General features: G+C 30.3%; 5 protein-coding genes across 8 annotated transcripts; 3 read left to right on the forward strand and 2 right to left on the reverse strand.

Moving 5' to 3' along the window:
- The first annotated feature begins 1,740 nt into the window (after positions 1 to 1,740).
- On the forward strand, positions 1,741 to 8,616 carry LOC141452437 (lysosomal aspartic protease-like). 2 transcript variants are annotated; one of them, XM_074124592.1, is made up of 9 exons: positions 1,741 to 1,966; positions 2,254 to 2,404; positions 2,849 to 2,969; positions 4,016 to 4,134; positions 4,223 to 4,416; positions 4,487 to 4,618; positions 5,363 to 5,507; positions 5,990 to 6,082; positions 6,213 to 8,616. In XM_074124592.1, exons 1-9 carry the CDS (start codon positions 1,911 to 1,913, stop codon positions 6,360 to 6,362), a joined length of 1,161 nt encoding a protein of 386 aa, XP_073980693.1. In that variant the 5' UTR covers positions 1,741 to 1,910; the 3' UTR covers positions 6,363 to 8,616. The 2 variants fall into 2 exon arrangements, with proteins under 2 accessions (XP_073980693.1, XP_073980695.1); XM_074124594.1 differs by having other exon boundaries at positions 1,742 to 1,966; positions 2,284 to 2,404.
- On the forward strand, positions 8,474 to 10,943 carry LOC141452440 (calcyclin-binding protein). Its single transcript, XM_074124598.1, has 5 exons — positions 8,474 to 8,616; positions 8,870 to 9,086; positions 9,249 to 9,345; positions 9,419 to 9,528; positions 10,347 to 10,943. Exons 1-5 carry the CDS (start codon positions 8,593 to 8,595, stop codon positions 10,583 to 10,585), a joined length of 687 nt encoding a protein of 228 aa, XP_073980699.1. The 5' UTR covers positions 8,474 to 8,592; the 3' UTR covers positions 10,586 to 10,943.
- An 846-nt stretch (positions 10,944 to 11,789) lies between these two features.
- On the reverse strand, positions 11,790 to 15,277 carry Agpat1 (1-Acylglycerol-3-phosphate O-acyltransferase 1). 2 transcript variants are annotated; one of them, XM_074124597.1, is made up of 5 exons: positions 15,099 to 15,277; positions 14,892 to 15,025; positions 13,975 to 14,156; positions 13,471 to 13,636; positions 11,790 to 12,501 (listed from the first exon to the last, which is right to left on the reverse strand). In XM_074124597.1, the coding sequence occupies exons 1-5, from the start codon at positions 15,275 to 15,277 to the stop codon at positions 12,335 to 12,337; spliced, it is 828 nt and encodes a 275-aa protein (XP_073980698.1). In that variant the 3' UTR covers positions 11,790 to 12,334. The 2 variants fall into 2 exon arrangements, with proteins under 2 accessions (XP_073980698.1, XP_073980697.1); XM_074124596.1 differs by having other exon boundaries at positions 11,790 to 12,513.
- A 473-nt stretch (positions 15,278 to 15,750) lies between these two features.
- On the forward strand, positions 15,751 to 19,312 carry LOC141452442 (protein CutA homolog). Its single transcript, XM_074124600.1, has 8 exons — positions 15,751 to 15,820; positions 17,588 to 17,679; positions 18,269 to 18,443; positions 18,559 to 18,618; positions 18,698 to 18,743; positions 18,815 to 18,864; positions 18,948 to 18,990; positions 19,069 to 19,312. The coding sequence occupies exons 3-8, from the start codon at positions 18,289 to 18,291 to the stop codon at positions 19,141 to 19,143; spliced, it is 429 nt and encodes a 142-aa protein (XP_073980701.1). The 5' UTR covers positions 15,751 to 15,820; positions 17,588 to 17,679; positions 18,269 to 18,288; the 3' UTR covers positions 19,144 to 19,312.
- Positions 19,313 to 20,609: 1,297 nt separating this feature from the next.
- On the reverse strand, positions 20,610 to 22,836 carry Trmt6 (tRNA methyltransferase 6 non-catalytic subunit). 2 transcript variants are annotated; one of them, XM_074124590.1, is made up of 2 exons: positions 22,632 to 22,836; positions 20,610 to 22,543 (listed from the first exon to the last, which is right to left on the reverse strand). In XM_074124590.1, the coding sequence occupies exon 2, from the start codon at positions 22,535 to 22,537 to the stop codon at positions 21,242 to 21,244; it is 1,296 nt and encodes a 431-aa protein (XP_073980691.1). In that variant the 5' UTR covers positions 22,538 to 22,543; positions 22,632 to 22,836; the 3' UTR covers positions 20,610 to 21,241. The 2 variants fall into 2 exon arrangements, with proteins under 2 accessions (XP_073980691.1, XP_073980692.1); XM_074124591.1 differs by having other exon boundaries at positions 22,608 to 22,817.
- Positions 22,837 to 22,855: the final 19 nt, after the last annotated feature.

Consider the following 22,855-nt stretch of genomic DNA (forward strand, 5'->3'; position numbering starts at 1 on the left):
CCAATTTTATTTCTAGTAAAATTCAAGTATTTTTTATGACGTCCTTATTCTGCACTTATCTCTTCGTTTTTCAACACTAGTGCTTCAATCTATTGGAATAAAGTGCAACTCAACGGTTTACTTCCGAAAGCTATCTAAAGATTGAAGCACTTACCCAATTTTTTTAGAATTACAGCTTTAAAAGTTGTATAAAGTTTAAAATTAAACAAATTACAATAATTAAAATTTTATTTTTAGTTGTAAAAAATATCGTTGACAAAGAAAGATGTAGATACTCTAGTGTTGATACAGTAATAATAAGTATTTATTCATTGTGTTATTATTTGATATTATTTTTATATTTTGTTATTTAGATTTCATTGAGAACAAAATACATTAAAAAAAAATAATCGCTGAAAACTTTTAAAAAACGTTTCTCCCTCTCTCACACTCTCTTTCTCTTACACACACTTCTTAACTAATTTTTGAAGAATTGAGGGAATCTACAATTAAATTCTAAGCTCTGTTCATGGGACATAAAACTAAAATATGAAAATATACAAATACATTTAGAGGTGATGACTGTAGTTATGTTTTGTATACCTTTCTATCAATCTGGAACCGCCCTAGTTACATTTCTTGACGTGAATTATTCAGGAAATAATAAAACTTATTAGTTGTATTAGCAACAAAACTAAAGTTTTTAAAACGAAGTATCGGCACGATACTAAAGAGATAATGGGAGTAGCCAAAAATTTAAGCACTGGAGTTTGTTCATACAAGGACACTGTTCTGCTTGAAGCACTTAACGGTCAACTTTCTAATGTAAAACTGCTTAAAATGGTAACTTAAGCAAGAGGAAGAAGTAGTAGCAGAAAACACAGCTCCCATTTTCACCGTAAAGGAATTTAAGAAACTTTTCAGCAGATTGAAAAGTTCTTTACAAAAAAATTCTCCTCAAATTCTGAATTGTGAACTAAATGTAGATTTAGGAAATTTCTATGCTGGCTGTCGTCAATTGATTCAGAAAAGACAAAGCAATCTTTTAAACAAACAAAACTCGAAGCCTTTGTAAATAAAAAACTTCCTTATTAGACTATTTTATTATTTATTTTTGTCACACTATTATTGTTAGATTAATATATTGGATTTAGGGTAGCGGCAAAATTGACTCCATTAAATCATTCGGTTCTACCATCGAACTGAACAGCTCTCCGAGTTGTAAGTAAGAGCGATTGGCATGCTCAGTTCTGTTGTGTAGGCCCTGTACTGTAGATGAACATAATCCTAAAAAGTACAGAAATGCATATTTACAAATCCATTTGCAAAGAATTAGATAGTAATCATACATAACTTATATTGTAGAAATCAATGAGAAAAAGAAAAAGAAGCTGAAGGCAGTAGAAATGAATGTATATATTGAAATGAATTCTGCTCCTGAGATGAAAATGTAAGAGGTTATATTACAGTTAATAAGAGGAAAGATATTACAATTGTACAGCCATGTCGTGAGGATAGATTATGACTGCCCAGAAAAGTTTCAAATGATTGCCCAGGAGACTAAGGCTTTGTAAGGCGGATGCTCTCAAAATGATTATGGCAGGCTGAGGATTGCTGAGCAGGATGGTATTGATAGAATACAATGGAAAATAAATTAAAAAGAAAAAGAAAAAGCTTTAATTTACTTAATGATAAATTTCTTATCAAAAAAACAATTTATAATGATACTCCGTTATTTTATAATTTTTAAATCAGTTAATGTCATTTTCATTCTGTCAATTGTTCTGTCAGAAAATAAGAATAATTACTACTGACTAAACACTTAGAGCTAGTCTAGTTAGATTGCCTTCCTTTGTGGTATTACTTCTTATCAAAATCAACTTTTATTTCGATAAGACCCACAATTTAGATTGTACATTATTGCAGATACAATGCGCTATATCTTACTATTAATAGTTTTTGCACAACTGTCCGATGCACAAGTTAGGTAAGTCTATCTTCTTTATAGTTACAAAAAATTATTGATTTCATTACCATTACTCTAGCACTTTTGTCAAGTACTGATATATTCTAAATTCCTGACGTGTGAAACGAAAGTTTTCAGAAGTAAAGAAGGAAGTAAGAAATTTATTATTAAGTACCTTGTTTAACAAAATAATAATAATAATAAAGAAATACTTATGTTTAATTAAAAGCTGAATTTAAAATATAAAAGCCTGAAAACAGGAACAAAAATGAACAAAAAATATGAACAAAAAAACTGTGCATTGTTAGATGGTTAAAAAAAAGTTTGGATCTGGTTAGATTAAGCTTGACGAGATGGTCATCCAGAAACATAGGACGCACTATTCATCCTGTAATATTACAATCAATTTTAAAGAAAAGCCAGGGACCAACTTATCAACCTTTAACAAATCACAAAAATGTAAGTATGTACATATTTTTTAAAATATTGTTTATTTTCAGTTAGAAGTGTTCCATTGGTTTCAGTTTATACTAACAGTGATTTCTCAAAAATCAATCTAAGTTTCCACCAAACGTCATAGTTGGTTTATCACTAAATATGTTAAGAATTAAGCAGAAATTAAAGATTATAGCTGGCAAAAATTGGGTATCTCTAGAATTCCTCGATCGTTTCCAACAACTTTCATTAAAAACTGTGTTTGCATGCTACATATTTGTAAGGCTAATTTACATCTCCTTAACAAAAACTTACAGTTTAAAAAGTTAAGAATAAGTTGAAATCTTTGTGATGAACACCGTAAAAGTTCTCGAATATTATGAGGATTTTTAGTATTTTGTTAATTATTTTCCTGTGTATTTATGGTATTATTAAAGAAATGATGGAAAAATTTAATTTTAAAAATAGATATATTATACTGGAACAATTACTCTGGGAACTCCTCCTCAGCAATTTATTGTCAACTTTGATACTGGATCATCAAATCTCTGGGTTTATTCGCAGAAATGTTGGTGGTCAATGTCTTGTTGTGAGTACTCGCTTAATTTACTATTATTTTATTTACCTTAGATAATAATATTTATTTAATCTAGCGAAATTGTTATCTAAATTACTACCTCGCTATTATCAGATATTCATTTCTAGACACTTAAGTCACTAATTTTCTTATTGTGTTACACCAGTTTGCTCTTTAATTTTCTGCAACATAAAGGAAAAACGAACTGGTTTTTATTCCAAACGTCCAAGAGCTTATTTTAAAAACCAATACACCTATTCGGTGGTGAAAAATTACAGTTTCTGTGACTATCACTGCACTCCCTTTCACAGAAATCCACTAAGAGAGCTGTTTTAGAATTTGTTTGCCTGCTTAAGTAACCATACAGTTAGTTTTAGCAATATTGGATACTGCAAGATTTAAATTGTTAAGCGCGAAATGAATGTATAAAGCCAACTTTAATTAAGATTTTTGTAAATTAATTCAAAAGAAGAAAAACAGTTTGGTTTATCTTACAGCTTATTTCAGCCTTACAAAAAGACAGTAATAAATAAACACAACGTACCAAGTGTATAATTGAAATCTTAAAAGTATGCTAGTTGCCAATATGTGTATTACAGCTGAACTTTTGCTTTTTAAAAATTTAATGTGCTTTCCATACATTTCTTTCTAATTTCATTTGTCATTATATAAAGATTCAGAAAATTTGTTATTTCGCGATAGATGAAGAGTTAAATCATAGAGGATACACTGGGTTGTCCGCATAAGTTACCAGAACAGTTCAGTAGAAAGTGAGAACGTCGTCAGTGTAAATTGAAAATAGAAAAGGACTGAAAAACGGAACCTTGAGAAACCCAAGTTTGATTACTCGTAAAGCACTTTCAAATTTAAGTACGATTACGTGGAAAGAAAATAATTTTCTTTTCAAAGTGACATTATTCTCGTAAACGAAATTAGCGAAGCAAACACTGAAAGCAGTTCTGTACAGATAATTTCAGCAAACTGGCATTCTTCTAAATTATTGCCCAACTATGTTAATGTCAACATCAGAGATCAAACAAACAAAATGACTCTTTCAGGGACGCACAGATATTACAAACATAATAAATCATCCACCTATAAAGAAAATGGAACTAACGTACAAATTAATTACGCTACTGGTTCCATGAGTGGATTTCTTAGTGAGGATGTTTTAAAGGTAATCTATTAATTTTTCACCCTAAGAATTTATAAGCTTGGTTAAAATTTTTGTTCAACATGTACTAAAAAAACACATATTGCTTCAGTTAGGTAATATTTGCAGTACCGTTACATTTGCAGAAGCTACCTCAGTACCCGGGGTAATTGATGCTTTCTCTTTGAAATTCGACGGAATATTTGGTTTGGGATTAGAAGATACTTCGGTCGGTGGCGTTATGCCAGTGTTCTACTCCATCATGGACAAATTACCCCAGCCGATCTTTTCTGTCTATTTAAATAGGTAATTTATTCAAATTTTTTAAAATGTAAAATTTTTATAAAATCTTATAAATATCTATTTTTGTTTGTAGAAACGCAGTTGACGAAATTGATAAAGGAGGTGAGATATTATTTGGGGGCACTGATCATTCGAAATTCATAAATGACTCATTAACTATGCATAAATTAGCAACTGATGGAATTTGGGCAATACAAATCGAAAGGTTAGTAAAAACTGTAAAGTTCATTAAGATTTCAACCCCTAGTATTTAAAAATAAGGAGAAATGTTCTTATACTTTTCAAGTAAGTTATAATTGCTTTCAATTAAGTGAAAATACTTATTAGCAAATATGTAGCTTCTTTCTTCAGAAAAAAGCAAACATGAAATTTTGACTACAATATTTTATTTTTTTGTGGACTTTGACGGACAAAGCAAATATATTCTGACCGATTTCGTACTTTCATCCTTAATGAAAGGTTATTCAACGATTAGGTTTTGAGAATTAGTCTTCCGATTTTAATGTTTAAGTCAAATTTATTAAATTTAGAAGTCAAATGCACTAAATGATTAAATAAATGATGCATGGCATTTCGAAACAATTAACGATACCGTCGCTGCAGACCAACCACATATTTAATTTTATTGTCGCCTCCTTTATTTTAAAGTTATTATAATATAATTATAACTAGTAAGGATTATATAATTTTCTTATATAAGTGATCTTATAAGTTTATGCTAGTAAAAGTAAGATTCCATTCTCATCGCTTGACCTTCCATTTTAATTGATGTGTTACACCACTTGTAAAAAAGCATTTTACTGCATTCAATGAGGATTTCCACCTTCTATCCATCATAGTCAATATCCATTGCATGCAAAACCCGCAATAAAACAAAAGGACATTACTTTACTTTAATGTATTATTATGTATAATTTCAACCCTTAAAATTAATTTTTTAAACAAACAGAGTTTATGTGGGAGAAAGTTTGGCGGATGCATGCAAATTAGGATGTACCGGCGTGGTAGATACTGGCACTTCATTGCTGGTCACACCCCAATCAACATTACAGACAATGAGAAAATTCATAGGATCAACTGTTGATAAAGGAGTGGTAGGTCAATGTATTTTTGATAACTCATTAATTAAAATAAACTTTGTGCACTACAGAAATTCTATGGGAAAAAAGTATTTCATAATATTAAGAACATTTCAAAAAAAATTAAGGATTAACCGTACTCCAGTAATTTTATAGTTTATGTTATTAAACAAAGTTTTTATTTTTTTTTTATTTAAATTCATACATTTTTACTTCAGAATTCAATTATTTTCTAATTCATTTATCAAACGGGCATCCACACAATGGAAGCCGTGAATGAAAAATGAACCTCTATAAATTTATACATATACATAAAACATCAATTCAAAGAAATAAAAACGAAGTATTGTTTTTACTTAATCTTACAAATTGCTTGTAAACAGTATAATTGACAGAAGAAATGATAGGAACAATTCCAAATTGACACGTTTAGAAAAAGTAGCTGAGGGCAGAAAATGTATAAAAGCTTAGTAAATGTTTTTTTTTATTTCTTCAAGGTGTCTTGCAGCGACATACATAAATATCCTCCTATCAAATTTTTGATTGATGGAAAAAATTACACATTAACAGCCTCTCAGTATATATCAAGGGTATGTTTTCAAAGTATGAATGCTTTTTTTATGTGTAACTGAACTGTCATTATTTCTTTTTTATATTTGTTTTTTAAATTTAAATATTTTATTTCGCTTAGTATAATTTTTTATGTTCTATTTTTTTTAGACAAAGTTTCTGTGGACAGAAACCTGTTTCGATGGCCTTGATAATATGAATTTAGAAAATATTTGGATATTTGGGGATGTCTTTCTTAGTAATTTCTACACAATCTTTGATTTCAGCAAAAAACAAATTGGATTTGCTGAACTTAAGTAACTTAGTACTTATCTTTTGCCTTCATCACATTTACCAATGCAAATCTTGACAGTTTTAAATTATATAGTGCAACCATTTCTAACAAATTTAAAAATGACTTTTTCACTTGTTATAAACCATTGTTACTAATATTGATTAAATTATTGCAAATTTAAGTTTGTAGCAAGAGTTGATATGTTAAAATCAGTATAGTAAATTCAAGTTAAATTTATATAAATAAATATAATAGTAACATATTGTTGAAATTATAAAAATAAATTGATAATTTAAAAGATGATAGAAAAATAGTATCAAACATTAAAAATCAGTAGAACTAGGATCTAATAAGAAAAGGATTAAAAATTACTTATATTCTTTATCAAATCATTTAAGGAAACCAACAAAATAAAAGAATGTTTTTTGTTGAAAAACAATAATTCAAACTTTTGTACAGTTAAAATAAGTAAAATTAATTGACTGCATAGCAAAAGCCAATATAAGCAAAATATATTAATAAATAAAAATGTAAAATGAGAAAATTTATACATAATTATTTATGAATTATTATTGGTACAGCAGATTATCCACCAATTGATATTACAATATTACAATTGATATTACATCCACCAATTGATAAATTACAACAAAAATAAACTGAATGTAGAAAGTAAAACTTGTTAGTTTTATTTATTTAAATTCGTTACAGGCAGCACAGTCGAATAGTGGGCTGAAAAGAAGCTCCTAAGAAGAAAACAACAAAGGGCTAGCCGCTGAATTCGAACCAGGAATCTCTGAGTGGGTATCCAGTACGCGAACCATTGAGCCACTCTCTATTGTTACTATTTTTAGTGTAATATAATATTCTTACAATTATTAACAATAAGTCAGTGAATGGCACGACCATTAGGGAGATAAGGCCGGGAGTAGAAAGACAATCCGTGTTGTCGACTGCTATCTATTCCAGTTCTTTCGTATTTTAGGATGTCCTTTCAACGGAAGGAGAGAAAAAATTAAGTGGAATCTTCTCTATAACTAAAATCTGATTGAAAAATTTGTTTACAATGATCATTTTCACTAATTGTTCAACACCTTGAGCATTTTCCTTGTATTATATTTTTTAAATTTTTGACATCATATTAACAGTTAATCCTAAAAAAAACTTTCCTTCAGTGTACAGAAGATTACAGAATATGCACTTTTTTTGATACAGAAATGCGATAAAAAATACAATTCACTTAGGTAGTAGATGCTTAATTTGTAATTACATTATAAAATTATGTTTATCTTGATCTGAAATCAATAAAAAGAAATCATTATTTCTAAAGATGGACCATTCTATGAAATCTATAAAAAAAATAAATAAAAAAAATCAGGGAATTTTGATGACGTGAATATTACTTAAAATATAACTGTTCAATTGCATGTTTTGTCTATAAACTGTTCCACTAAAAAAAAACAAAAAAAAAACCTAATTTGAACTTAATAGAAAAGAGGACGTGCACACGTATTATTGATAACGTTTCAGGTTGAAGAAATAATTAAAATCTTTTTAGTCCACATTTATATTCCTAAAATTTCGACCAGATCTTTCTTAAGGTCTCAACTTTACTAAATGTTTCACTGTCTTCCAATTTTTATTTTTGAATTTCAGGGAAAATCATCTTAGAGTTTAATAGGATTACCTCTTCTTTCTAACCCCGAACGTATTGCTTCACTGTTTTATTCACAAACCTACATATGTATTAGTACGTTCTGGTGAAAAGTTGGAAGATAATTAATTGGTTAATTAGTACTTGAAGAATAGCACCAAGGGAAAGCATATTTATAAATATAGTGCATAGTTATGAGTGTTTCCATATATTTAAAGGAAATAGTGGTCACAAAATTGTTGACATTGCAGGAAACTCTAAAATCACGTTTAAATTATGAAATTATAAACTCATAAAATGATTTTGAACGGAGATCTTTTGGCGCCACTTTTCATTGCTAGCTATACAGCACGAACATAAAGTGCGGCCTATGGCGTAGATTTTACCTTCCTCTGTTTATCCTTACAGTAAGTTTTGTTCTAGAAAGTTCTCAGGTTCGTTGTTTCTAAACTCAAGCAGCAAGCAGTAGAACATTCTTGAATCACAAGGTGAAGGCTAATTCAAGGAAATCCGAAGAAAAATTTTCGACAGCTTGTTCAATTTAATATTTAGAGGTAGCTTTTGGTCTCTTAGTAAAATTGTCTACTTCTGAATTTGGTAGAATGTTGCCCAGCAAAATTGATCAGGTGAGTACTTTTTTTTAACTTACCCGTGTTGAAATCATCTATTTTTTTTATTATAAACTTCTTTATATTTCCACTTGAAATGTTAGATTAATGTGAAAGAGTTGATAGTGACAGAAGTTTTATGGAAATGTTTAATTAATAGAATAGAATGGGATAGAGTTTAAAAAAATTATCTGCAGATAAGTGGGAAATTCTTTTTTTTTTCTCATTTGCTTTACATTAGATTTAATTTTGCAAAATTCATTCATTTCAGCTCAAAAGCGATGTGGAAGAATTGAAAAGATTGGAAAGTACCGCCAGTCGTCCTCATGTTAAGGATATCTTATCTGTAGAAATAAGGAAACTAGAAACCGAAATTATTAAATTAGTGGATTCCAGTTCACAAGAAGCTGTATCAACTTCTGCATTGAACTTATCAGCTAAGAATAATTCCGCAGTAAAATGTTATGATGTTAAAGTCACTAATTATGGTAACTATAAATTCTTCTGTATTTGAAATCGCACTAATTCGGGGGAAAAAAAATCGTTCAGTATATACTAATTTAAACCTTTAACACAATAATTAGTGCTAGTATTATTGGTTTTTTAGTCATAAAACTGAACTTTTAACAAAAATATAATAAATTTTTCAGCATGGGATCAGTCTGATAAGTATGTGAAACTCTTTGTATCTTTAAAAGATGTTCAAACATTAGAAAAAGATCAGATTGGATGTACATTTGCTTCTAAGTACGTATAAAATAGAATAGTAGAAATTATACATTGTTAAATTTTATTGTATTCACATTTTAAAATCTTGTAGCTCCATGGAACTAAATGCTAGAGGATTGCAAAACAAAAATTACATATTTACGGTTAAAGGACTTCTTCATCAAATCGATCCATCTTCATGTTACTGGAAAGTCAAAACTGGTAAGTGTTCACTCAACAAGCTATCACACTTTCGAATTAAGTATGGTTGAGAACATGTTATTCTGTAAAGAACAAGTGGGCAATACGGTCTTCTAGGATTTGAAACTACCCTGCCTTAAAGCTGTTTTTAAGTAGTAGCATTCTGTTTCGACGTATATTAGTGACTTTTTCATCTCCCACAGAATCTAAGTGTTAACATTTCAGTACGGTAATCCGTAAGCCTCATACATACGAAATCTGTCTTTACTCAAACCGAGGCTGTCTCAGTTCTATTCGGTTGAAATTGTATGGACAGATTTGTGTTGTTTCAGTCTTGGAAGGTAATTTAATTGAATATCCGCCTGGAAGTCTGAGGGATTGATTTTCCTTTTTTCTAAATACTTCAGTCTCTCCTGTTGTACCATTACGCCACATTATTTAATACCTAAAAGAAACCGTTCTCTAAGCCATTGATACCTGAATTGAACATTGTACTCAAGAAACATTTTCAAAAATTCTGAGGGTGGCCATCTCCGCCTAAACAACATGAAAAGTGTGAGGTCTAGAATTATTTCCACCCTATTCTTATGACTGGTTCATTGCTCTGTCTTGCGTAAAGTAGGCAGACGCTTAGCTCTTTGAAGGATATTCTTGGTAGTTACGGACTTTGCATATTTGTACAGACCCCCTCGCCATAATTGATCGTAACACATCTATTTCAGGGCATGGGGAAAAATGTAGTGATGTATATAAAAACTATTATGAATGCAGTGCAGTATCTTTTATTTATGTGATTTCTTTAAACTACTCATTTATTAAATGTTCTCTTTTTTTTACAGATTCTGTAGTAATTTTTCTTGCCAAAGTCAAACAAGGTACAAAATGGTCTCATTTAACAAGTAACGAAGTTAAACCCAAGCCTGACTTCAGTGCTGATGACCTTGATTCAAATGGGGATCCGAGTTCTGGCTTGATGAATATGTTTAAGAAGATGTATGAGGATGGTGATGATGAAATGAAAAGAACCATAGCCAAAGCTTGGACCGAAAGTAGAGAAAAACAAAAAATGGATTTTTAATCTGTTACAACAAAACTATATATTGTTCTGTACAATTATTATGTCATATATAAATAAATTCAATTTACTGAATATGGTTAAATATCTAATAATGACTAAATTATTAAGTAATGTTAGAAAGAGAATTCCGTACCTAAAGAGCATTTATTCTGTTTGTATTTTCTGTAAAAACATGTAAAATCATTACTATAAATAAGTTCAATGTGATAATAAAACTTTTTTTGTTCATTGTGTATAAATTTCTTTGATTTTTAAGATGGTTTTGTATTTTTTTAAAATTTGTTTTATGGTTCTTTAAGTTGATTGTAATTATAAAACACTAAATTTTAAGGAAATTACAAGTTAATTCCAATCATCATCTATGTATTTCTATTTTAAAAACTACATTCTCAAGTACTGTTATTTATTTATTTTTTTACTTTGTTTAAAAAAAAAAATGTAGCAGAATCATTTACTTCTATGAGAAAAGTGTTAAGTTCAGGAATGTCACTCTTGACCCCTACTTAGATGGAAGAATGGTAGTACTTTACCTGCATTAATGAGGCGATCCTCATTGTTTGATGAAATTTTCCATTTCTTTTTTGTAACATTTCAGAAAAATACGCACTATTTCTTCTTGTTGCTTTCATAAGGTTGGAAGGTTATAAATCTCGAGCCTTTTATATTCCTCAGGTTATAAAGTAGCGGACGATTATTTATTTATAATTTTATAAGGTTCCCACAGTGTCACAGTTTCATGTTAACATATTTCTTGTATATATATTAAAAATTGATTAATCAGAAAGGGCGGGTGTTCGTCTAGTGGTCAAGAGCGTGACTTTGTAAGTGGGAGAACCCTAGTGTGGCTACTTTTTGTTTGAAAAAAAAATTGTTTATAGTAAAGAATGAGTTTCCGCCCCCGCCCACGACACCTAATTGGTAGTTGGATGCTAAGCCCCGCTAGAAAAATTATGCAATTACTTTGAGAAATTTGAAAATTCACAAAATTTCAACATTTAAGGATTCAATTAAGTTACCCTCCTGGCTAAAATTTTAAAAATTGACCACACTAATCAAAAAACAGATGCCAACCCTCGGAACGGTATGCGAAGAAAATGTGCAAGTTCTACCAGAAATAATGAAAGAGTGAAGAGAAATCTTCTGAAATACTTAAGCATTACATTGAAAGGATATAGAGAATCCGCATGTAAAAAGAAAAAAAAGATATTTATCAATTTTTTTTTATTGAAAACAGAGTCTCATCCAAAAACATTACTTCAATATGAAAAATTAGCATTAAATTCTAATTCAATAAATTTTTATGTAAATGGGCAATATTGTACTAAGGAAGCATGATGTTCTTTCTTTAGAAGACTTCAAAAATTTGCTTTTTTTACTTAAAATACAGCAACTATTTCAAATTGCTGTTGCCAATACATTTTAAAATACATATAGTTACATTAATGGTGCAAACTTAAAAGAGGCTTAAAAGTGAGATTAACAAAAATTTGAATCATTGATTTCTATTCCTCCAATGAAAATTTGTAAACAATATTCATAATTACTAATTTCGTTTGTCAAATTCATAGAATGGAAGACAGCCTTGAGTTTCAGGACGGAATTACTAACATTTAAGGTGCAAAAAATAACAGGATGTTGAATAATTTTTAGATAACATGGAAAATTATACATTTTTAAATAATAATAATAAAAAGGCTATAGCTTCATTTTTTCTTTCCAAATATTAATTTATTTTTTAGTATGATATTCTTATAAATCCATACTTCTGTCCTTCATCAGTTCTGCCATCAATTCCTTTGATGTAGTATCGAAAACATGTGACATTGTGGTATGAGTTGTTTTCATTAGTTGGGGCATGTTTTCTAAATTGAGTCCACTGGTTTGTATTGGAGGAAGCACTGTTATCACAATTCGTCCTGAAAGTATAACTATTGTTGACATTTTTATTTTTGTACCTTTCCAACAGTTATATGTTCATTAAAAATGAAGGCAGTTTTATAGGAAATGAAGTTGATTCGTTATCATTAAAAAATTTGGTTTCTACATCTGCAATCATGCAAAATTTTGGATATAATTTATACCCAGGAGAGAGAGGGAATGAGTCTTACGTGCTAGCATTAAATCATTTTTTTGTAAAACTTTCGCGATATATTAGGAATGTAACAGTCTTTAAGTATTGTACATTCGAAAATATAAGGAACTACGTAAAAGACACGAAATCGACTCTAACTCTCATTCAATACAAAATGGTATAACGTCAGTTAAAGCAGAAGGGAAGGTCCTTGATTTTTGTAAAAAAAAAGTATTCTGACAAAAACAATATCGATATAGGCAAAAGAATAGCACGAAAACCCACTCATTATAACTAAAAGATAAGATACAACAAAACGTGCCTTACTTCTTTGCTGATTATTAGAAGACAAGATAAATTACAGTTGGAACCAAAATTCTAATATACAGCTTTATAATCAACCTGTGTGAATCTAGGCTCAGAACTTAAAGTCATAGACAAACAATGTAGATAATCCAATATAAGATTCCAGAACAAATAGTTGGTGTACCGCTCTAAGTCACAAACCTGACCTACACATCTATCTCGACGTTGCTTCCGTAAAGCAGCGACCCAAAGAAAAATACAGAAATACCATACATACTACACTCTAATCCTTTAGACCCGGCTCTCGCCTCTTGTACCATCAATCTTCCATGACAGCTGAATGCCATTATCCCGAGATTTTGGGACTGATCAATATCTCGTCGTGTGATAACAGTGGGTAGTTTCTACCCTTCTGCTACTAACTCACGCCTAACGAAACGCATTTTTCATCTGACATGCTTACTTAAACAGATAGTAAAGTTTAAAAAAAAAAATCAAGAAAACTCACCTCTATCAAGAACACATTGTTCAGAACGTAGAAAGTAAAATCTCGTGAATACCACCGGCAGAATAGGTAGCTGGGCACTGATAGCTGCATGAAATGCGCCCTTCTTAAAGGCATGGATTTCTCCAGTATTTTTGCGTGTACCTTCCGGGAACACCCACATTTTTATCTATAGATGTGAAACATACTTTCTACGATTACTTTTATCAAATTGACAATAAGCAAAATTAGTTGAGAAAAAAAAAAACCTGACAAAATTTCTAATATAAACTAACAAGGAAAAATAATATAAAACTGACAACAAAAATCTTAATAATTAGAAATAAAATACTAACATTGAAAGGTATCAGGCATTAACATGCTCCATGTCACGTAACATTAACAAATAAAACTATAAAGAAAAAAAAGTTAATATAAAAAAAAAATAACTAAACTAAGGCATTCGCAGAGTAAAAAAATAAATAAATAAAACGAGAGAAAATGCATCTACAAGATTACAAAGAGTACTTTGTTTTCCCGTAGTTGATTAATTGATTTGTTGATGGCCAGTCTAGAAGCTTCTGAATTTAGCCTATCAATAAAAACCAATCCACAAAGCCAGGCAGCCAAGCCAAAAGGTCCAGCATATAGTAACTCTTTTTTAGCGACAACGGTACATTTCTTCATTACTGGCCACAGTTCAAACATTCCTTTAAACAAAGATCATCATTCTCAAAGAAAAACAAAATAAAAGATATTTAATGGATTCAAATGTGAGATCTTCAAATTTCTACCAGGATAAATTAGTTTTATAAACATATATTAGTTCGTACCAGTAAACGGTTAACTTAAAAACTAAATACATTTGAGTTGAAGTCTAGTTTGGTAGGCCCATCCTTATAAATCTTTCTGTTAACAGCATAATAATTATTAAGCCAGTACAAAAACCTTTTTCTTTTTTGTCGTAAGTAATGGGTATGAGAATCTGTTGCCAACACTTCGTGCACAATGGCAACTTACTTTTTTTAATTTTTGTAGCCCTACTGTTGTGCGGAAGTTCGCTGAGCCCAATCTGAAATGGGCGTGCACTGGCTGCTCCATAAAATAGTGGAGAAATAGTTATTAAAAAAAAAAAAAAAATGAACAGGCTAAAAATAATTTTGCGTCTTCCACCTATCAATGAAATCCCTCTTTACAGTAGGGAGTAAAATAAGTTACTTTTCTTGTGTATATATCAGTGTGAAGGGCGTGCTCACCACAATAGGTTTCTTTTATGTTCCTGAATTCTTATAAAAAGATATGAGCGAAAGTATGAAAGCTCTGGAAAACAAAGTATCATGCAGTAAGTAATTCCTTACTTTTAAAAGGATATGTATATGATGTAAAGATGGATCAGTAAAAGTACAGAAAATGAACAATGTAAAAATATGTAAATATAAATATACCTAAAATATCGATAGAACTCTGATGATTCGCCACTATGACATAAGGTTCATTTTTACTTAAGTAAGAGCCTCCTCTAAGTTCCCATTTTAGACCTAAGAGATCTGAAATATTTCTGCAGAGGTAGGAAGCCAAACTACAAACAAGCATTTCCATTTACAATGATCACAAATACATATTAACTAACTAGATAACAATAAAAATCCTACATCAAATTCTCCACATTTCTTGGTTTCCAAATCATAACTGGAATTACTATTACAGACGTAATCATTATTACTCCATAATAAGTAAAAAATTTGAAGTAATATCTAAAAACATGACTATGCTCATACAGTATGGGCATCAGAAGAAATAACAAAATAACAAGTAGCTCTGTTAAACTCATGGTATTAAAGAAACTAAAAATCTGGAAGAAATGTATTACAACAGAAAATAATGGGTAAAATCAACCCAGTAAAATAAAATTTCAAAAAACGTTTCAACATTGAGGCTAAGCGTTGGAAAAAAAGTCGGGTTAATTGACCGCATCAAATTATTAAAGTCTTGTTTTTGCCCGGCTTTTGATGTAAAAACTTCATTTCTGATTTTAAAAAAAAAATCGTAGTGCTTAAACGAGCAGTGGTTGGTTACCCGAGCTACTTCTTTATAATCATTTAAAAAGAAAAATTGGTTTAGTAATACAAACGATCAAAAGACAAGGGTGACATAAACTATAAAGGAGGGCTAAAGTTTACTCGGTTCTCAGACTACAACTGTTTCTACTGTAGATGATCATATGTTAAGGGTGGAAAATTGAAAGTGGTGCAGCTCAGGGCAGCAGACTGCAGAGCTAATCGTAAAGGAGGGCGAATCAACAGAAACAGAGTGAACTAAAGAGAGGAAGGTTACATTTCCATAGATGTCAATAATTTTCAACCCTGACTTTAAGGTAAGTGGGTATTTTACCCAAAATTAATGTTTTCATAAAATTAATTAAAAGCTGCCAAAATCTGCTGCATCTAAAAAAGTATGTTTGTGACTTAAGGTATTTAAGAATTTTCTAAAATCACGTAATGATCAGCTGCTAACGTAAGGCTTTAAAAGTATTTTCACCATGCAACATTTTCCTTTTTTTCTTTTTTAGAAAAATTAGTTGTGAAACAGAGGTTATGTAAACAATTATCCAACAACCTCTCCTAATTTGTTTGCTACTAATTCTGTTTCTTCATTAAAGAAAGAAGTAAAAATTTTAAGCCCTGAAGTTGAAAGGAAATTCACCAGCATTATTCAGGAACTAATGATTCTATTATCTGTCGGACCCAATCAGGCTTCACGAAACTATACCATGTTAGAAATTAAGTTTAACGATAAACAAAAATATCACGGATTACAATTCTAATTGTTGACAAATTTTCGAAAACGGCTCCCACACTAAAAAAAGAAAGATTTGCTTTTTATTATTTATTTGTCCGCAACTTACACGCAAGCCAAGTAGCCTTTGGCTCAACGTAAAACATAATAACCAATCAATTCTTACAACTTCATTAGAAAGTATTTTCAATCTGTCAAACTCTCCGTATAATGTCCTAAAAAAGAGCTAATCGAAGATAGATGTCCAGAGCAAAATTATTTCTGTACTCATGATCAGTCCTATTTAATTGGAAGCATGTCAGAATATGTGGCAAGGACAACAAACAGAAGCTGAGGATGGGCTCGTAAAGATAGAGCGTCTAATTAGGTTAACTTTTCTAAAGAATACTTAAAGCTTCCACTAGAAGAATAACTTTGACAGAAAGACTTCTTCCACTTTCCTGGAACATCAATTTCGATAGAAGGCACAAGAATAGAATAATCAAGTTGTTTTTCTTCATTGTTATGTTAGATTTCAATGATACCCTTTCCTGTTAGAAGCTGATTTATCTTGATTGGGCAAAAGTTGACAAATCATATTCAATCCGAAGAATATGTAGGGAATGCGTTTAAATGTGGCGATGAGGGAAAGGAAGGAGTCAGTTGAAGTTAATATTTACAAACGCAAAGTACTCTGCCGTCGTTTTGTAAACATAATTCAATTATTTCTAATAACGTTCTATGAAAATTAAGTTTATATATGATTGTCGACCTATGCACACTGTTTTCTCTAAGACTAATTGAATCGGTTAATGCTGAAACAACACGTGACATTTTGGGCTTTTTACATTATTTCATAATTTGAGCGTTAACGCACATTTTAGTGCAGAAATTACACATCTGCAGTAGTTTAAACAGTCTTAACGGCCGCGTAAATATTTCATTTAGTACAGAAAGAACTCATGTGCTGCACAAGTGTTGTTTCTGCAGTCACCTGAAAAATCGTGAGTTTGTAACATGAGTTGTTTCTGCAATAACCGATTCAATTGTTCTGTATTATAAAGTTCATTTCATAAATAAATGAAATTTCAATTGAAACCACATAATTATTTTTCACATAGAAATTAACGAAATCTTATTTACCAAATTTGATGTAAGATATTCATGAAATCATTAAAAATTTTGCCAAGAAAGAAAGTTATAATGATAAATTTCAAAATAAAATGTAATTAGCATTATTTTATTTTCTATATTTTTAAGAGGTGCTGCATAATTTTATTAATTTTTTTAACCATGGCTGTACAGAAATGTCTAACACATAAAGAACTTAGGCTAAATAATATAATTTATATTTTTGTTTTTCTAGGAGTTAATCAGTTTGTTTCCTAGATTATAAGCTTGATAAAACGAAATTTTCAAAGGTAAAGGAAAATACAGTTACTTCATGCATTACAATGAGTAAGTATACCACTTGAGTACTGTATCAAAAATAAAAGAAGTACATAATTGCCTATTTTTCCGAGAGGGACTTAGCATCCAACTACCAAATTGTGGTTGGGGCAGAAGCAATACATTAAAAACATTTTTCCTATGAATAAAAAGTAGCGACAAGCTTTGCACAATCTGAATAAAATTCAATTTCAAAATTAAATGAATAGTACGTGCATTATTCTCATTAGGCATTAACCAAGTAGCAATTATCAGTTATAAATTCACCCAAGTAAAGAAATGAGCTTTTTTATGGGACGTTCATTACCTGCTAAAAAGAAGTGTAGTTGAAAAGTGCATAAAAGGATGATTACTTCTTTCTTGGTGCCAAGGGAGAAATATATTACAAAGATAATATTAATTATAATTGAACCAAGTAACTCTAATCTTCTTACCACTTGGCTGTTTTCAATATATCTTTTTTGTTGATGTTGATGTAGTACATGGTTGTTCTAATGTTATTTTAATTGACAAGAATTTAAAGTAAATTCAAATGGAGGTTTTAAACAACAAAAAGAAATCTATTTTTAGTAAAAATGTGAGCGCCTATTTATTTCAGGTGTCAAGGAGAAATAGGAAATGTATACTAGAGATGTTGCAATTGTTGCTGTTCTTTATATGAATTTCTTTAGATTCATATCTTGTAATATGACTTCAATGGCTTATCAAGCTGGAACCCATTCAATTGCTTATGTAACTGCCCCTTCAGAAGAAATTGCTAAGAAATTAGCCAAGTAGGTTTAATGTTTAAGTAACTAATTGTAGTACAATATTTACGAAACTAAAGAATGTTTTTATTTCATGATCAATTAATTTTTTGATTATTCAAACTAATTTATTTTTATTTAGGGGTGCCGTAGAAAATAAATTGGCCGCTTGTGTCAATATAATTCCTAAAATTACATCAATGTAAGTAACTTGTGCTCTTGTAAAATTTACTTTATTAAGAAGTCTACCATGTGCAAACGAATTTTAATTATATTTACAGATATGAATGGAAAGGTGAAATTAATGAGGATTCTGAAGTCCTTATGGTAATTAAATTTTCGTAATTTATTTCATTTCGAAATATTTTTCTTTTTATAACAAATTATTTGTGTCTTAGATTTTAAAAACCAGAACATCTAAGGTTTCGGGATTATCGGAGTATATCAGGTTAATAATTATGAATAAAATTTATACATTCTGTTTATAGAATTTTTTATTATGGATGTTCGTAAATAAGTTTTTTTTTCAAGGAAAAATCATCCTTACGAAGTTTGTGAAGTGATATCTACAAAGGTAAATAGAAATATTACTGATAAGCTTATGTAAAAAGTCCTTATATTTTTGTATTAATGTAGATCATTATTTCTATAGATCGAAGATGGAAATCCTGCATATTTGAATTGGGTTTCATCGGTAGTACCAGAGAATTCTGTAACTAAAACTTAATGATTCTTTAATTTTTTAAAAATACCAAGATTTTTGTTCCTTTTTTTTTAAAAAAAACAACAAGTATGTGTTTTCTTTACATTAGTTTTAGTGTGAATTCTGAACGAAAGTACTGAGTTTTGAATATAATATTTTTTACAAATAATATAATTTTCTCAAAAAAAATCAATTTTTTTACTACCGTTTTCAAACCTTGTTTAAGTTGCGAATTTCAAATTTGGAAAATTGAAATTAAAAGGCACAAATTTTAATATTTTCAATTTTTCTCAGCCTAACACACTGGACAGAATTTGCAAGGTTTAGAGAAGGATGTGTTGTACAATTGGAGACTCTATAGAAAGATTTTTCTTCTTTTTTTTTTAATTAGCCTTAGCTATCCATCCTTCCTCATTTATAGGTTCGACTCTAATAGCCCTTGAATTTCTAAAAAAAGAAAATAAAACAGCGACGTAATACAATAAAATGGATGCTATGTTTTGACATCAAACTTCTTGGAAAAAGGATCATATTTTGTAGACTGACTTAAAATTCAGTTGAATTATGTTACATGATAATAATAAATCGTATCCAATGAAGCTAAGAGATTGCCTAATGGGCCAAGCTGCCCTCCATTATATTGATAAAACACTGATCCTTTATCCAATAAACATTAAAAGCCTCAATAATTATTTCGTTTCAGCGGCAGGTGTTGGTCTAGCGCAGTGGTTCCCAACCATTTTAATATTTTTGTTGTTAGCAGGGACCACAGGTTCAATATCACAATAAACTACTTTTAGATTTCAAAACTAGACATTAATTTACATTGTGATTGGTTTTCAGTTACATTAATGTGCTTTTTGAGCTTGCATTTTCTTAACAAGATGGGTAATCCTGGGATTGATGAGATTGCTCAAAGCGACACGCACATCTTCATTTGCTTTTTAGTCGACTCCTGGACTTGTTTTTAAGCGCTCTACTCTCTCTCTACGTCCCACTCACTGCACCGTCGCCGCGTGTTAAATAAATATACTATTATTTTAAAAATGTTGAGTGTTTCGCGGACCATATTTTAGTTCTTGCGGACCACAGGTTTGGGAACCACTGGTCTAGTGGCTATGGCTTTGCAAGTGGGAGATTCACATTTTGAATCCCGCGTTTAGCTACTTTTTATTTGTTAGAACAATTTTTTTACAATAAAGTATATACCCCCGTCCACGTAATTGGTAGTTGGACGTTTAGCCCCGCTTGAAAAAATAGGCGATTATTTAACTTTTACTTATTTCATTACATCGCAATTTTATATTCTTTTTGCCAAATTCTTACCTACAGATAAACTGGACAATATTTGTCCACCTTTAAAGTAGTTAGTAGATATCAACAGCTGAAAATGCTGATTAAGCAATAGAAATAATCTATATTTCTTTCATGGACCCTCTCAGGATCTATTTTGTTTTCCAGACTTCAAGAGTTTAGTTAGAAAGAGAAGAAAATTAAACCACGCTAACTTTTAACATTGCCAAATCTTGTGATAAAAATGAAGAATTGGTGTTTAAAGATCATTGACGTACTTTCAGTACTGCTATTTGTCCAAACAGTTTTCTTTAGGATATTAAGGGACGGTATACTTTTAGAGCATGTGGCTGGAGGCCTTTCGTGTTTGTTTTATGAAGAAGTTTCTTAAAAAAACTCATGGAATTTTAGTGATAGATAGTTGGAAATGAATATAAAATTTTATGACCTATTACAAGTTGGAACAAAAGTTATAATTTAGCAGTGTGGAAGATTCAAGAATTATTTTTTCATTTCACTTTGTAGTTTCAGAGAGTGGTAAATCAAATAGCTAAGACAATTAACAAAGTAATTTTTTATTAATTTTCACTCACAATCATTAACACTGTACGGTTGAAAATATAAAGGCAGTAAAAATTTGAAGTATCACATTCATTGAAAGATTATTATGCATTTATACTTTTAGTTTGATTTTACAAGACTTTTATACAATGCTCAAAATTTGGCAATGAAAAATACAATCCAACGGAAGGGCTTCTTGAGAAAACCGCAAAATATTAGAATTACCTTATTTTGAAATCATCAGTTACAGTAAATATAATAATTGGTCTTAAACTACTTTAGTCGCGGTTAGCAAATGTCCTCCACTAGCACTCATGTTCACATCTGGATGAGTCCTATCTGGCAATATTTGATAAGTTCTTAACCAAGATTCAGTGAGATGAATCGCAATTAGATCTTTCCTTTTCTTCATTTCAACGTATGTATCGATTAATGGTTCCCTGTATAATGAATATATTACAATTTGTTTTGACGGTTTCAAATATGTAATTAAATTTTCCAATATATTAAGAGGATGCTCCTTACTAGCAATAATTATACCATCTACGGATTTTTCTTTGACTATATCAACAGCCCTTTCAAATTCCTCTGCCCATTTTGGCTTTTTATGGTTTAAGTGATCATTTTCATTGATTTTTCTCTTTCGAGAGGACTCTTCTAAAGCTATTTTCCCATCAATTTGCAGTACATTATCAAAATCACAACTCGTACTATCTTGACTTTCTGGTTGATTGGGTACTGTCAACAAATCGCCTCGGAGAGCCCTAAGGAAGTCAGAAATTTTTACAGTAAGCAATCGATTATTTTGTTTTCTGTCGAAATTCATCCCTAGAATTGCCTGTTTTGGAGGTTGATTCACGAGGGATAAATTTATCAAACTACCATATTCACTTAGGGAATTTAAAATTGATGCTCCAACTAGCGCTTGTGTTCCACTTTCATACAGGAAATAGGTTCCATTATGTTGTATATTTCCTAAGCTAAGTATTTGAGAAATCGTGTCATAACGTAATCCCAAAATTTTGAAAGGATCTCTATTATAAAAAATATCAACGATTAACCTTAATGTAGGTTTCCTTATAACAATATATTCAAAATATTTTTTTTCTTTCTTTTTTAAATACTTTTCCTGAGAATATTCCGTCTTTTCTTTAAAAGTAGTACTGTTCTGGATTAATTTATCTACAATATTTTGAGCAGAGAGACCACTTTCCCTTAAACCTACGATATCCTCAGTGGTTAGCATCTGTGATTTGCCGTCATCACTAATATTTCTATTATCCATTCCACTCGGTATCTCTTTCATAACAACTTCTGGAATACTTTCACATTTAGAACAAACTTCAACGTAGAATTCTCTTTTTCCAGATTTCACTGGAATCATTTTAAACATTGTCCAAAAAGGCTTACCAACAATGCAGCTGATATTCACCTTATCTTTTCCGAGCATTAAGTCACATTTCTGAGAAAGCTGGTGCAGTTTAAAGTAGCCTTGTCGCTGAATAATTATGTAATCGCCAACAGTGATTAAATTACCTCTTGGGACAGTTTCAGCATCATGCATTTTGAGCTAAAAGTAAAACCGTATATAATATAACAATTTAATAAAGGATCCAATGAAAATTTAAACTTACATATAATATTAGAGCAATACCTACAATTTTTGTTTTTGTTTTCAGAAACACAACATAATTAACATAAGAGAACGTGTATCCAAAAAAGTAGTCACAGAGCCGCCTAATTCATGCAACATACTTTGAACATATTGTACATTAGATGATCAGAGAAAAAAAATGTACTCTAAATATCTTTCCACTTCATAATACCCCTTAAAGAGTCTGTCCTCAATGTACAGTAAAACAGTTTTATTACCTTCCCTAAA

The sequence above is a fragment of the Rhodnius prolixus genome, unplaced genomic scaffold (assembly GCF_049639745.1).
Source record: "Rhodnius prolixus isolate KJV_2025 unplaced genomic scaffold, Rpr scaffold_3, whole genome shotgun sequence".
Lineage (NCBI taxonomy): Eukaryota > Metazoa > Arthropoda > Insecta > Hemiptera > Reduviidae > Rhodnius > Rhodnius prolixus.

Coding starts and splice junctions, on each gene's coding strand:
- LOC141452437 (XM_074124592.1), top strand. CDS start 1,911: ATGCGCTATATCTTACTATTAATAGTTTTTGCACAACTGTCCGATGCA. Junction 1,967..2,253: donor CTGTCCGATGCACAAGTTAG/GTAAGTCTATCT, acceptor GTGCATTGTTAG/ATGGTTAAAAAAAAGTTTGG. Junction 4,619..5,362: donor TGGGCAATACAAATCGAAAG/GTTAGTAAAAAC, acceptor TTAAACAAACAG/AGTTTATGTGGGAGAAAGTT.
- LOC141452440 (XM_074124598.1), top strand. CDS start 8,593: ATGTTGCCCAGCAAAATTGATCAG. Junction 8,617..8,869: donor TGCCCAGCAAAATTGATCAG/GTGAGTACTTTT, acceptor CATTCATTTCAG/CTCAAAAGCGATGTGGAAGA. Junction 9,087..9,248: donor TGTTAAAGTCACTAATTATG/GTAACTATAAAT, acceptor TAAATTTTTCAG/CATGGGATCAGTCTGATAAG.
- Agpat1 (XM_074124596.1), bottom strand. CDS start 15,277: ATGAGTTTAACAGAGCTACTTGTTATTTTGTTATTTCTTCTGATGCCC. Junction 13,637..13,974: donor ATCAACTACGGGAAAACAAA/GTACTCTTTGTA, acceptor TCACATCTATAG/ATAAAAATGTGGGTGTTCCC. Junction 12,514..13,470: donor ACAATGTGTTCTTGATAGAG/GTGAGTTTTCTT, acceptor TGTCAACAATAG/TTATACTTTCAGGACGAATT.
- LOC141452442 (XM_074124600.1), top strand. CDS start 18,289: ATGTATACTAGAGATGTTGCAATTGTTGCTGTTCTTTATATGAATTTC. Junction 18,619..18,697: donor ATTCCTAAAATTACATCAAT/GTAAGTAACTTG, acceptor TTATATTTACAG/ATATGAATGGAAAGGTGAAA. Junction 18,865..18,947: donor GGATTATCGGAGTATATCAG/GTTAATAATTAT, acceptor TTTTTTTTCAAG/GAAAAATCATCCTTACGAAG.
- Trmt6 (XM_074124590.1), bottom strand. CDS start 22,537: ATGCATGATGCTGAAACTGTCCCAAGAGGTAATTTAATCACTGTTGGC.